Source organism: Passer montanus, unplaced genomic scaffold, assembly GCF_014805655.1.
Source record: "Passer montanus isolate IOZ18808 unplaced genomic scaffold, ASM1480565v1 scaffold1, whole genome shotgun sequence".
Taxonomy (NCBI): Eukaryota; Metazoa; Chordata; class Aves; order Passeriformes; family Passeridae; genus Passer; species Passer montanus.
In genome coordinates this window covers 13,427,444-13,439,290 of record NW_024356504.1, presented here as the reverse complement: position 1 = coordinate 13,439,290, position 11,847 = coordinate 13,427,444, and the positions used below count along the sequence as shown (strand labels likewise).

Below are 11,847 nucleotides of genomic sequence, written 5' to 3'. Positions count from 1 at the left end.
CACCTGTTCGTGCCTTTCTCCCCTCGCCGGCGGGGCGCGGCCCCTTTAAGGGGCGGGGCCAGGGCGTTGCCGGGAGACGGGCGGCGTCGGGGCCCGGGTCCGGCAGGGCGGGGACCGGGGGTGGCGGGGCTGGGGACACGGGGCTGGGGGGTGTCCCTGCCCCCCGGGTCACGCGTGGGGCGGGCACCGCGGATCGGGGAGCCCCGGCGCCCCCTCACGCCGGGGTCCGGCAGCAGGAGCCCCAGGCGAGGCATGGAGCCCGCTCCCCAGAGCGCGCAGGACACCGCGAGCGTGGCGGACGCTGCTGCCGAGTTCCTGAGCCTCATCGGTGCGTGCCTCCTCCTCCTCCAGCCTCGCCCTGTCCTGCCACACCGTGCCCGCCGCGAGGTGGGGGGCACCGGGCCCGAGAGTGAGGGATTGAGAGGGTAAATGGCCAGGGGCTCGGCCCAGCCTGCAGGGGGATGGAGACACGGAGGGACACTGGGCAGGGGCGACACTCACTTCGGGAGGGAGTGACCGCAGTGACCATCTCCTCGCGGTCACTGTCCCTCTGGGCTGGGGTCACCATCCCTCCGTGCAGGGCTGAAGGAGCTGGAGTGGTGCCTGTTTGCCGAGACGCTGGCAGTGGTGGCCGCGGGGGCCCCACCAAGGCACAAGGCAGAGGGCCAGTGGTGGATGGCAGCCCAGTGGGCACCCTACCATCGGGAAGGGGAGCCGGGGCAGAGCTGCATCCTGGTGCAGACCAGGTTCCGAGGCAAGCAGGATGGTGTGCCTGCCTCCAGCACCCTCAAAGGTGAGCCAGCGGTGGCTTTTGGGGGGCTCCTTCTTCCCCAGGGCTGGGACATCCCTGTCCACCAGCCCCCAGGGCTGGGAATGGGGACAGTGCCAACGGGACTGGTTGAGCATGGCTTTGCTCTGCCAGCCTATGTGACCTGGCAGCTGGAGACGCTGGAGCAGGAGGAGCAGGAGTGCCTGGAGGTGACTGATATGGTGGTGGCATGTCCCCTTCCCTGTGTCCTACCTGCTGCCCTGGGCTGTGCCCTGCACTGGTGCCCTGCTGGGGGCTGTCCCCTGTGGGTAGTCTGGCATCCCTTGCCATGCTCAGACTCCAGCTCTGCCCACCAGCCCGGTCCCCATCCCCTGCTCTGGGTGGCAGCTGGGGTGGGGAGTTTCCCACAATGCATCTGGAATGGTACCCCGACTGGCAGCGCTGCTGGGGCTGCCAGCTCACAGGAGGGCGCCCTGGCTCTACCCTCCCCCCCGTGCCTCCCACCCCTCCCGCAGCTCAGACCACACCCCACCGAGAAGACGACGCACATTGTGAGCCACGAGCACGGGATGACGGTCACCAAGACCCTGCAGCAGGGAGAGGTGGGGCTGAGGGCAGGGTCACACCCTGGCAGGGGCAGCACAGCTCTCACCAGGGATGCCCAGGCCCTGGAGTGGGGCTGAGGGCAGGGTCACACCCTGGCAGGGTGCCCAGGCTCGGGCGTTGCTGTCCCTGGGGACGCTGGGGCTGTGGCTGTGCCGCGAGGTGCCAGGTCTCTCTGCAGGCGGAGCCGCAGTGCCACAGCTTCTCGTACGGCCGGGCCAGGCTGCGGGCGCGGCTGCTGGAGGGGGCCAGCCTGCTGCTGCTGCGGGTGCTGGCACGCCGGCAGACCGTGCCCCCCGGCCTTGTCTTGCCAGCCATCGACAGCGAGGGCCACCTCTGCACCTCCCGCTATGTGAGCCTGCCAGCAGGGCCCGTGGGGCGGGATGTGGGAAGTGGGAGGGGGCGGAATGTGGCTGACAGCGTGGCGGGACACACGGGGATGGCAGGGGGAGCAGGGGTGACTCTGAGACAAGGCTGACCCCCGGTGCACCGCCCCAGTGTGCCCTGGGCATCCAGCGGCAGGCGCTGGGCTCGGCAGAGACAGAGGTGTTTGTGATCCAGCGGGTCCTGCACGGCAGCACGGGCGCTCCCACCGTGTGGCACAGCAGCTTCCTGCCCAACGGGTAAGGGCAGAGGCACCAGCCCTGCCACTCCCGAGGGATGGCACAGCATGGGAAGGCCAAGGGCTCTTCTTCCCCTCTCAGGCGTCTGGCTCAGATGGTGCAGATTGGCTCCCCGGTGCTGATGATTCTACAGGATGAGTCCATCCTCAGCAAGTCAGGTACTGAGCAGGGGAGGCTCGTGCCCCCTCAGCACAGGCAGCCCCTGCCCGCTGTCTGGAACACCAGGGGGAACACCCTGCCCTGCCTTTCTGCTGCCAGGTAGGTTTGAGCCCCAGCTCCCCTTCCCCAAAGAGCCCCTGGACTGGGAGGAGGACAAGGAGCTCTACTCCTATTTCCTGGACAGGAAGGTAAGATGGGTGGACATGGGGACAAGGGACATGGGGCTGTGCCAGCCTCAGCAGGGTCTCCCCTGGTGTGCCCAGGAGGCACATTGAGGGGGCAGGCCAGCCAACATCCTTCCTCACACCATCTTAAGTGTGGGAAAGGACCCTGGCTCCTGTCCCCCTCACCCTGGCACAGTGCCCATGGGGGAAACGTGTGTTCATGCCCACCTCACCCACCCTGTCCACCCCACTGCAGGATGAGCTGCAACTCTCCCATGCTGCCTACCTCCAGCAGCACCCCGAGGTGCGGGCACTGCTGTCTGACTTCCTCCAGGCATTGCTCCTCCAGCAGCCACACGACACCATCTCCTTTGCTGCGGAATTCTTCGCCCACCAGCGGCCCATTGGGACCCCCTTTGCCTCCATGGGGGCTGCCAGCCCCCTCCCCAACTCCCCAGCTGGCCACCCTCCAGCCAACAGCAAATAAAGCAGCCAGCACTGCCTGTCCAGTCTTGTTTGCTTTGGAGAAACTGAGGCTCGGGGAGGGCAGGTGGAGCTGATCTGTGTGCTAAGCCCCACCATGCCTTCTGGTGGGACCCTGTCCCTGTCCCAGCCCTTTTTCAGGGGGTGGGGGTGCCTGGGCCATACTGTGGAGCAGGGCCAGGCTCACATCCCTGTGCCTGCCACCCCCCCACGTGTTCCTGGGGACACCCTTGCCCATGTCCCTGAGGGACACAGCCTGGCTGGCAGAAGGGTACTCACTTTTGCAGGCACAGCTTGACACTGCAACACTGGCACACCACGCTTGGGGTGAAGGTCCTGCACCGAGGGTGGTGAGGGCACCCTGTGCCACAGAGCCTGCCTGCCTGCCTGGGTGCTTCCTCCAGCAGCCAAGGCTGCATTTTGGTCTCCTTATGCAACACGTGCCTGCTTCCTCCTCGCTCCCACTTCTATGGCATTTCCCCTACTCCCGTGGGGCCAGCCCTCCCTTCTCGCTCTGCGGGACGCTGTCCCCTGTCCCCACCGCCACCCGAGCAGAACCTTTGGCATGCGATGGACAGTGACAGGCAGACACGCTCCCACGGTGACGGAGCCTCGTGTTTGCACGTGTGTGAGGCAAAGGGGAGGGAAGGGGCCTCCTGGCACTGGAGCAGGGGGGGAACCGAGACTGTGTGTGCTCATAAGGGTAGGGAAGGAGCACTTCCTTCTCCTAGCCTCCTCCTCTCCTCCTGAGGAGGGGAGGGATGACACAACTGCGGGGGGGTCCTTTAAAAGCTGGGCAGCGGGCACTGCACTCACAGCTGAACTCAGGAATCCCCGGCAGTGTGGCTGGATCGGGTCCACCCATGGCATCACTGGAACCAGGTGAGCCTCACAACACTTCTTGGCCCCCCTTGTGCCTCCTTTCATGCCCTAGACCCCGTTCCCTGCACCCTGGGCCCCCTGGCTGTGCTCCATCTTTCAGTGGGCACCATCCCCCCAGCCTGTCCTGGATTCCCCATCTGTCCCATCCTCAAGCCTGGGAATCTGATTCAACCAATTCCCTGGATGTAGGTGGGCTGCAAAGGGGGGATTAGGACCAGTACCAGCTTCTTGTCCTCACTCTATGCCCATCCAGCAGCAGGAGCTGGAGCAGGGTTTCCTCCTGTCCCTGCTGCCCAGAAATGCACTTGGCTCTTGGACGGCTGAAGATGGGGCTCAGTCCAGGGGTTTTAGGGACACCTGAGCTGGAGGTGGCATCTGATCCCTTTGGGTAGCTTTTGATAGATCCCATATAGCCATCCTCATGCCCCCCCTGGAAAACTGGTGCTTTTCCCTGATGGGGTTCATCAGGCAGGGTCAGGTGGGACTGAAGGAAGCTGGTACCAGGGCTGCCAGCCCGCCAGCGTCCTTGTCCCCCTGGCAGGCTGCCACCTCCCTTCCTCTTCCTTGTCCCCCTCAGGCCTCACCAGGTCCCTGAACGGGGGCCCCATGCCCCCACAGCGCCCTGGCACTCAGGACCAGACGTATCTGGAAGAGCTCATCAGCATCCCCAAGGGCAGTGGGGTAGGTGCTGCGGGGCTTTCAGGGAGGGCAGGGGACCAGGACAGTGCTGCAGGGAGCTGGGGAGGCAAAGGGCCACTGCAGTGGGGAATATGTGTCTTGGTCATGCCCTGGGGACAAGCCCCCAGCTCCCCAGACCCAGCTCAGGCAAGTCACAGCCCTAGGTGGAGTGTTTCCATGCTTAAAGTTTTCCAGATGGAGAAACTGAGACAATGGGGCAAGGTGCTACCCAGGTGCAAGGATCACCCCACTGCTCACACACCACCTCCTGGGCCACGCATGGATGAGCCCAGTGGGGCTCCCCAAGGCTGCCTGCACCCCACCAGCCCCCCCATCCTTGTCTGGTCTCGGGGCAGTGGAACAAGAAGAGGAAGGAATAGTACTCCCTAGTCAGGAGGAGTAGCAAAAGCAGAGGACAGCAGTGGAATCCCATGGGATGCAATTAATAGTGCCTGACAGCCCTGGGACCCCCCTGCAAATCACTGTCCAATGGGTCAGACAGGGCTCACTGCCCCTCCAGCACTGCTGCTAACAGGGAGAGGCTGGGGACAGCAGTTCGGTTCCCTCTCCAAAACTTAGGAAAATTCCTAAGTTTTGGAGAAAATTCTCCAAAACTCCAGGAAAATGACCTCCGTGTGCTAAACACATCCATGCGGGCAGCGCCGGGCTAGAGGGGGCAGGATGTGCAATCAGGAGACGCTGCTTGTGAACGGAGCTCTGGCTCTGACCTGCTGCCTTGTCCCAGCCCGGATTCAGCTTTAGGAAACTCTGGGCTTTCACCGGTCCCGGCTTCCTCATGAGCATCGCCTACTTGGACCCGGGCAACGTGGAGTCCGACCTGCAGAGTGGGGCCCTGGCGGGATTCAAGGTGAGCCCGGCCCCGGGCTCAGGAAGCAGGCGGGGGTTTCGCAACCTCTCCAGCGCCAACGGCTGCCCCTGGCAGCTGCCATCCCAGCCCGGGAGCAGGAGGGGCACGGGGGCCTCGGCACAGGGTGAGGACACCCAGGGGTGCCAGGAGGGCACCCCCCTGACCGGGCTGGGAGAGCACCTGCACCCCGTCTCTTCCCTGCAACCCTGGTTGAACTGGGGCCCCCCGGGCGGCTGGATGCTGCCCAGTGCCCATTCCTGCTGCCTCCTGCCCCCCAGCTGCTGTGGGTGCTGCTGTGGGCCACCGTCCTGGGGCTGCTGTGCCAGCGCCTCGCCATCCGTCTGGGCGTGGTGACCGGGAAGGACCTGGGCCAGATCTGCTACCTCTACTACCCCAAGGTGAGCAACCACGGGGGTGACAGTCTGGGACCCTGTGCTTGGGCTGGTGACAGTCCTAGCGGAGCCTTGCAGGGCTGGAGAGGAGCAGGAAGATGCTGTGAGGCACCTGCCTCTCCCAGGGGCTCCCCAAAGCCCCCCAAGCCCCGGTGACCCCCACAGCCCTGCAGAGCAGGGGCCCAGGGTGAGAGGCGGTGAGGAGCTGCTGCAGTGTCCCGGTGTGACCTGGGGACACGTGAGAGCGTCCCCCGCGGGAGTGAGCCCAGGCGTGGGGCAGCAACGCGAGGCCGAGACGCAGGAAAGGGATCGAGAGGAGGGATCATATGACAGAGGAGGGGGGAGTCAGGAGACCCATCGAAGCCAAGATCCTGATGGGGGGAACAGCAAGGAGATGACTGGTGCCCAAAAGGAGGGTTGGATGCATCTCTCTGTCCCACCTCCCTCAAACCCCCCATCTAGACAGACGGGTCCTATCCTCAGCTCTCACTGGGGCAGGGATGAGGAGTGGAGGAACAGGCTTGGATTTAGCATCCATCTTTCATCCTGAGATTGTGTTGTGAAAGAAGCTGAGGGGGGTCTTCCGGGGTCCCCAGGCTACTCTAGCAGGCCTGCTACAGCCTGGAGACAGGGATTTGCACCAGGATGCTGTGCCAGCTTGCCCAGAGCTACGTGCCACTGCGGGCTCAGGCACCTCATGGTGGCCTGTCCCCTGCAGGTGCCGCGCGTGCTGCTGTGGCTCATGATTGAGCTCGCCATCATCGGCTCCGACATGCAGGAGGTGATCGGGACGGCCATTGCTTTCAGCCTGCTCTCAGCTGGCCGGTGAGCCTCCCCACAGCCTCCCCACGGCCCTGCTCCACACAGGGCCATGTATCTAACCCTGCCCCTGGCCATCCTGCAGCATCCCCCTCTGGGGCGGGGTCCTCATCACCATCGTGGACACCCTCTTCTTCCTCTTCCTCGATAAGTACGGTGAGTGCCAGGGTGAGGGCTGCGGGCACTGTCACCCACGTGGCACCAGTGTCCCCTGCTCTGTGCCACCCCCTCTCTTGACCTCTCTAGGGCTCCGCAAACTGGAGGCTTTCTTTGGCCTCCTCATCACCATCATGGCCCTGACCTTTGGCTACGAGGTGAATGGGGAGCTGGGGACAACCCTTTTCCTGCAAGGCTGCCAAGGGACCCTGCCATGCGGTGTCCCCACTGCTACCAGCCTGTGGCAGCTCACAGTGCCCCTTCTCACTGCTCCCCAGTACGTGGTGGTGAGGCCGAGGCAGGTGGAGGTGCTGAAGGGCATTTTCTTGCCCAGCTGCCCGGGCTGCGGGCGAAAGGAGCTGCTGCAGGCCATGGGCATCATCGGCGCCATCATTATGCCCCACAACATCTTCCTCCACTCCTCCTTGGTCAAGGTGAGATCACGGCACTGCCGTGGGCACTGCTCTGCCAGGGTGCCCCAGGGTACACTCGCTGGGGACAGCATGGTCCTGGCTGTGGGACAGGGGTGCTCACATGACCCCATGACACCCACGTCACTGGCCATGCCCAGACACGGGCGATCGACCGCTCCAGGAAGGAGGCAGTGCAGGAGGCCAATACCTATTTCCTGACCGAGTCCTGCCTGGCCCTCTTTGTCTCCTTCCTCATCAACCTCTTCGTCATGGCTGTCTTTGGCGAGGCGTTCTACCAGCAGCGCAACGAGGACGTGGTGAGTGTCACTCATGGCCACAGGGAGATGAGGGCTGTGCCCAGCTGGGATGAGCATCCCGTGGGGACTGCACGTTCTCATTCCCTGAGAGGGGATGTGTGGGCACCCCCTGTGCCTGGGGGAGCTGCTGGGTGGCTGTCACACTCGTGCTTGCCGTGCCTTGCAGCACAACATGTGCGCCAACAGCAGCATCAGCCAGTATGCCAGCATCTTCCCCACCAACAACGAGACAGTCTCTGTGGACATCTACCAGGGGGTGAGTGCCACCAGGCTGTGTCCAGTGAGCATCCATTCCCATCTGGGGGATGTATCACTGTCCCATCCACCCCTGGGGCTGGGGGCGGCTATAACCCCACTAGAAATCTGGGAGCTGATGGGAATGCCTGGGGTAGGGGGCACTTTAGGGTGCCCACCGCAGTGTCCCTACACAGGGTGTCATCCTGGGCTGCTATTTCGGGGCAGTGGCACTGTACATCTGGGGCATCGGGATCCTGGCAGCAGGACAGAGCTCCACGATGACCGGCACTTACGCAGGGCAGTTCGTCATGGAGGTGAGAGATGGGGATGCTGGCCCTCGCCCCACAGGGAGGGGCTGAGAGCAGGGAAATCCCCGGTGGGCCCTGGGTGGAGGGGTTCTATGGGCAGCACACTCTCCCCAGGAGTATTTGGAAGAGTTAATTGCCCGCCATCCCTGCAGGGAGCTGGTGGGTGGCAGCTTGCTAGCACCAGTGTGCCCCAGGAGGTGGGATGGAGACAGTGCCCACCCACTGCACCCTGTGTGCCCCACGCAGCGTTTCCCTAATTAACAAGATCCTCTGTTAACGAGTCGGAGCTGACACCTAGCGGGGCCCGGCAGCCCTGCAAGAGCCCGCTCAGTGCCCCGGCACGGAGGAGGGGGAGATGCCCCCCGCGTTCCCCCAGGCAGGGTCCGCAGGCACAGCGAGGGTGCGGGTTCTGCCGTGCTCCAGGGCTTCCTGCAGCTCCGCTGGTCCCGCTTCGCCCGGGTGCTCTTCACCCGCTCCTTCGCCATCCTGCCCACCGTCCTGGTGGCCGCCTTCAAGGATGTCAGCCACCTCACAGGCATGAATGACCTGCTCAACGTCCTGCAGAGCATCCTGGTAAGGGGCTGGGAGGGCATCACCTGCCCCAAACGCCCCAGCCTGGCAGCCGTGCCATCCTCACGCCGCTCTCCTTTCAGCTGCCTTTTGCCGTCCTGCCGGTCCTCACCTTCACCAGCCTGCAGCCGCTCATGCAGGACTTCAGCAACAGCCTGTGAGTGCCAGGGCACGGGGAGGCACACAGGAGGCAGAGAGGGGAGCTCTGGCTGCAGGCACCTTTCCTTTGGCCCATCCTGCCCCCCCAAACCAGGCCATGGGCAATTAGTGTATGGACACTGGAGGGGCGTGTTCATTGCCATCTGCCCAGGGCAGCCAGGGCGGAACAGACCCCATCACTACCCTCATCATCTTCCTCCCAATGACACATCTGGCTCCTTGGGCACCCCTAGACCCTCAGCATCCTCCTGGCACTGCCAGCCCTGGATTTGGAAGGTGGCCAAAATCCACACCTAGAGCCCCACCACGGGGTGACATATAGCTGTGGGGTGCCGAGATGTCCCAGTTGGGGTCTGGTTCATGTACGGACTCAGTTCCCCCAGCCCTGTGTGCCCCATGGCCCACAGGGTGGGGGCCCTGCCCTGATGCCCACTGCCCTGCTCGCAGCCCGGGGAAGGTGCTGATGACCCTCATAACGGGGCTGGTCTGCGCCATCAACATTTACTTCGTGGTGGACTTTCTGCCAACGCTGCACGGCCTGGAGTACCACATTCCCCTGAGCCTGCTGCTGGCTGCCTACGTGGCTTTCGTCGCCTACCTGGTAGGGCTGGCACTGCGGGACAGGGGCGGGACAGTGTCCCTGGTGGGTGTCATCCACCTGTCCTTTGTCCCGGCAGATCTGGACATGCAGCATCGCACACGGAGCCCGGTTCCTGGCCCGGGGCCACCACAGCCGGTTCAATTTCGGTCTCGCCCTCGACCCGACAGAGACACGGTGACAGATCCCATCCCCGCTTGTCATCCCCACGTCCCTGCCCAGCGCGGCCTCCTGCACACGGATTTGCTGCCACTCCGAGTCCGGGCATGTTTTAGGCAGGGATGCACCCAGCAAGGGAAGGGTTAACAGGCAGGCAGACCTCCCCCCAGGATCTCGGCGCTTCTTCCCACCCCCAACCCCCGCCAATTCCGGGGTGCGGGTCCGGGCTGGATGCGCGGGGAGCGGGAGAGCAGCGGCAGATTTCCCATCCACTGGCACAGACGCTTCACTGAACGAGCCGCGCCGGAGACTTCCCCCGCTCATTATGCCAGGAACCGCCGGCCCCCGGGACCGCTAATCACCGCTGGGCACCGCTAATTACGGCCGGCACCGCTAACCACCCCCCGCCGCCCCGGCCCCATCCCCACGGGGGGCTCCGCGGCTTGGGGGGAGGGAGGGGGCGGTGATAAACGCCGTGTTTGTAACCCGGCCTCGGCCCGGCTCTGCTGCCTCTGCTGCTGCTGGTGCTGCTGCGGGCCCCGCCGTGGGGCGGGGACCCCCGGACCCCCGCATCCCCCGGGCCCCCGCATCCCCCGGACCCCCGCACCCCGGGGCGGGGCACTGCTTGTCGCGTTGCCCCGGGGGGAGCGGGGCGGCGGCAGCCCCCCGGTGCCCTCCCCGCCCCGGATGCCCCGTTTCCCGCCGCAGGACCCCCCACCCCAAAATCCCCCCTGCCGACCCCCGCCGGCCGGCTGCCCGAGGTGGGACTTGGGGGCCCGGACACCCCCCCAGCCCGTGCCCCCCACTCCGGGAAGGGACCCCCCCCCGCTCCCGGGGGCCGCGCTTGTTTATGTGAAGAATGTCCCCTTCCTTAAAAGGGCGATGGCGGACGGGCTGGGGCGGTGCCTCCCCCGGCCGCGGGCTGCTGGAAGGAGGGGCCAGAGCTCTGGGGCCCACAAAAAGGCGGGGCTCCCCCTGCTCCGGGGGCGCAGCCCACCCCAGCCACGGGAGGAGGAGCGGGAGACGCCCCTAGGTCGGGGTGCACCTGCCCGGGGTCACCAAGGGGTAGGGGGGCTTCAGGGTGGTCCTCAGCGGGAGGAAGGCTGGAGGGACTGGGGTCTGCGGGATTTGCTGCTCTGCAGCTGGAGCCTGCAAGCCAGAGCACCCCCCGCCCGGGGACACCCCGCCCTTAGGAGCAAGTGTCCCACTCCAAGACCTGGCTCTGCGGTCCCTTGGCCATGGGGCTGCTCTTGGTGGGGCAGAGCGGCCAGGGCTGGGTTGGAGGAGAGGGGAAAGCATCCAGGATGCCAGTCTGGGAGCAGTGGGGTGGGACAGAAGGGTCCCTGAGCGCCCGACTGAGTGCAGCCTGATGCTCTTCTGCCTTGTGCCCGCACCCTGCAGCCCAAACAATCCAGCTGGGCTCCGCCTGCTCCTGGCCTGGGCTTGTCCCACAGCCCCAGGACAGGGACAGCATCTCCCTGAGCTCCCCAGCTCAACCTGCCCCCAAGCAGGCAGTGGAACTGGAAGTGGTGCTCCAACCACCGCTGCAAGCATTGACCCGGGAGTTCTCTAATTGCATTAATTGGAGGACTGACAGAGCCCGTCTGGACTCGTCAGGGAGGAGGAGGATGTAGCCAAAGGGACAGGGGTCCTGCCTGGGACAAGTGTGTGGCCTCTGCAGCTGTCCCCGCAGAAAGCAGCATCCCAGCCCGGCCAGATGCTGGGGATGAGGCAGACATCCATTCCAGTTCCACCTGGGCTAAAGGAGCACAGAGGTCAGCCCAAAATAGAGAGCAGAGGAAGCACAGCCCTTTCTTCCTTTTCCTCCTGCTGGGCCAGGAGGCAGCGGTGATTGCCCGATGTGGGAGGCGGCTGCCCTGCTGAGGAGGGGCAGGGAAACTGAGGCACGACTGCTGCCTGCCGTCAGAAGCGGCGCAGGGGGTGGCAGGATGTAGTGTCCCTGTTCCCAGCAGACACAGGGACAGCAGCCCGGCCCTGCCACGGCCCCCGGGGACACGCAGTGCCGGGATGTTCCGCGTGGAGCCGAGCGCGGGAGCCGCAGGTGCAAATCGGCTTTTGTACCGCCGGAGCTCCCCGCGGGGCACCTCCCAGGGCCGGACCCCATCCCCAGCGCGGTCACCTGTCGCGCGTGTCGCGTCCCTACAGGGCCATAAAGGCGATCTCACCTCCTGAAGTTCCCAAACCGCAGGTGGGAGAGGTGGAAAGATTTCAGATGAGCTCAGACGGGAAATTTCCAACCTGCGCAGCCTGGAGGCAGCGCTGACAGAGCGCGGAGCATCTCCTGCCGCCGAGGTGGCGAGGGTGGGACCGGGACGGGCCCCCAGGGCCGGGCGGGGCTGGGGGGCACGGCGGGGAGAGCCCCGCGGGGTGGGAGGGGAGGGGGCTGGGGGATGCTGCCCTTGGGGGCTTGGGGGGCGGATTTCCCCTCGGGGACTTGTGCCATCCACAAGCTCCTGTTGAGCCGCTTTT

At 65.2% G+C, this 11,847-nt stretch overlaps 2 protein-coding genes across 3 annotated transcripts; both read left to right on the top strand.

Annotated features, from left to right (window-relative positions):
- The first annotated feature begins 94 nt into the window (after positions 1-94).
- LOC120497159 (ciliogenesis associated TTC17 interacting protein) lies at positions 95-2,805 on the top strand. The gene is made up of 8 exons (XM_039698316.1): positions 95-328; positions 581-793; positions 923-1,371; positions 1,554-1,724; positions 1,871-1,995; positions 2,077-2,153; positions 2,254-2,342; positions 2,575-2,805. The coding sequence occupies exons 1-8, from the start codon at positions 253-255 to the stop codon at positions 2,803-2,805; spliced, it is 1,431 nt and encodes a 476-aa protein (XP_039554250.1). The 5' UTR covers positions 95-252.
- A 780-nt stretch (positions 2,806-3,585) lies between these two features.
- SLC11A1 (solute carrier family 11 member 1) lies at positions 3,586-10,017 on the top strand. Of its 2 annotated transcripts, XM_039728210.1 has the most exons (15): positions 3,586-3,683; positions 4,261-4,364; positions 5,107-5,229; positions 5,508-5,627; positions 6,340-6,446; positions 6,526-6,596; positions 6,687-6,754; positions 6,875-7,030; positions 7,168-7,326; positions 7,493-7,582; positions 7,758-7,877; positions 8,295-8,444; positions 8,525-8,598; positions 9,048-9,201; positions 9,278-10,017. In XM_039728210.1, exons 1-15 carry the CDS (start codon positions 3,665-3,667, stop codon positions 9,377-9,379), a joined length of 1,617 nt encoding a protein of 538 aa, XP_039584144.1. In that variant the 5' UTR covers positions 3,586-3,664; the 3' UTR covers positions 9,380-10,017. The 2 variants fall into 2 exon arrangements, 1 of the variants encoding a protein (XP_039584144.1); XR_005629715.1 differs by lacking the exon at positions 9,278-10,017 and having other exon boundaries at positions 8,153-8,444; positions 9,048-9,115.
- The last annotated feature ends 1,830 nt before the right edge of the window (positions 10,018-11,847 follow it).

What these genes read in the sequence shown, in the direction of transcription:
- LOC120497159 (XM_039698316.1), top strand. Translation starts at nt 253, where the DNA reads ATGGAGCCCGCTCCCCAGAGCGCGCAGGACACCGCGAGCGTGGCGGAC. An exon ending in AGCAGCTTCCTGCCCAACGG is followed by an intron (nt 1,996 to 2,076) that starts GTAAGGGCAGAG and finishes TTCCCCTCTCAG; the next exon opens with GCGTCTGGCTCAGATGGTGC. An exon ending in CCTATTTCCTGGACAGGAAG is followed by an intron (nt 2,343 to 2,574) that starts GTAAGATGGGTG and finishes ACCCCACTGCAG; the next exon opens with GATGAGCTGCAACTCTCCCA.
- SLC11A1 (XM_039728210.1), top strand. An exon ending in CCTCTTCCTCGATAAGTACG is followed by an intron (nt 6,597 to 6,686) that starts GTGAGTGCCAGG and finishes TGACCTCTCTAG; the next exon opens with GGCTCCGCAAACTGGAGGCT. An exon ending in ACGTCCTGCAGAGCATCCTG is followed by an intron (nt 8,445 to 8,524) that starts GTAAGGGGCTGG and finishes CTCTCCTTTCAG; the next exon opens with CTGCCTTTTGCCGTCCTGCC.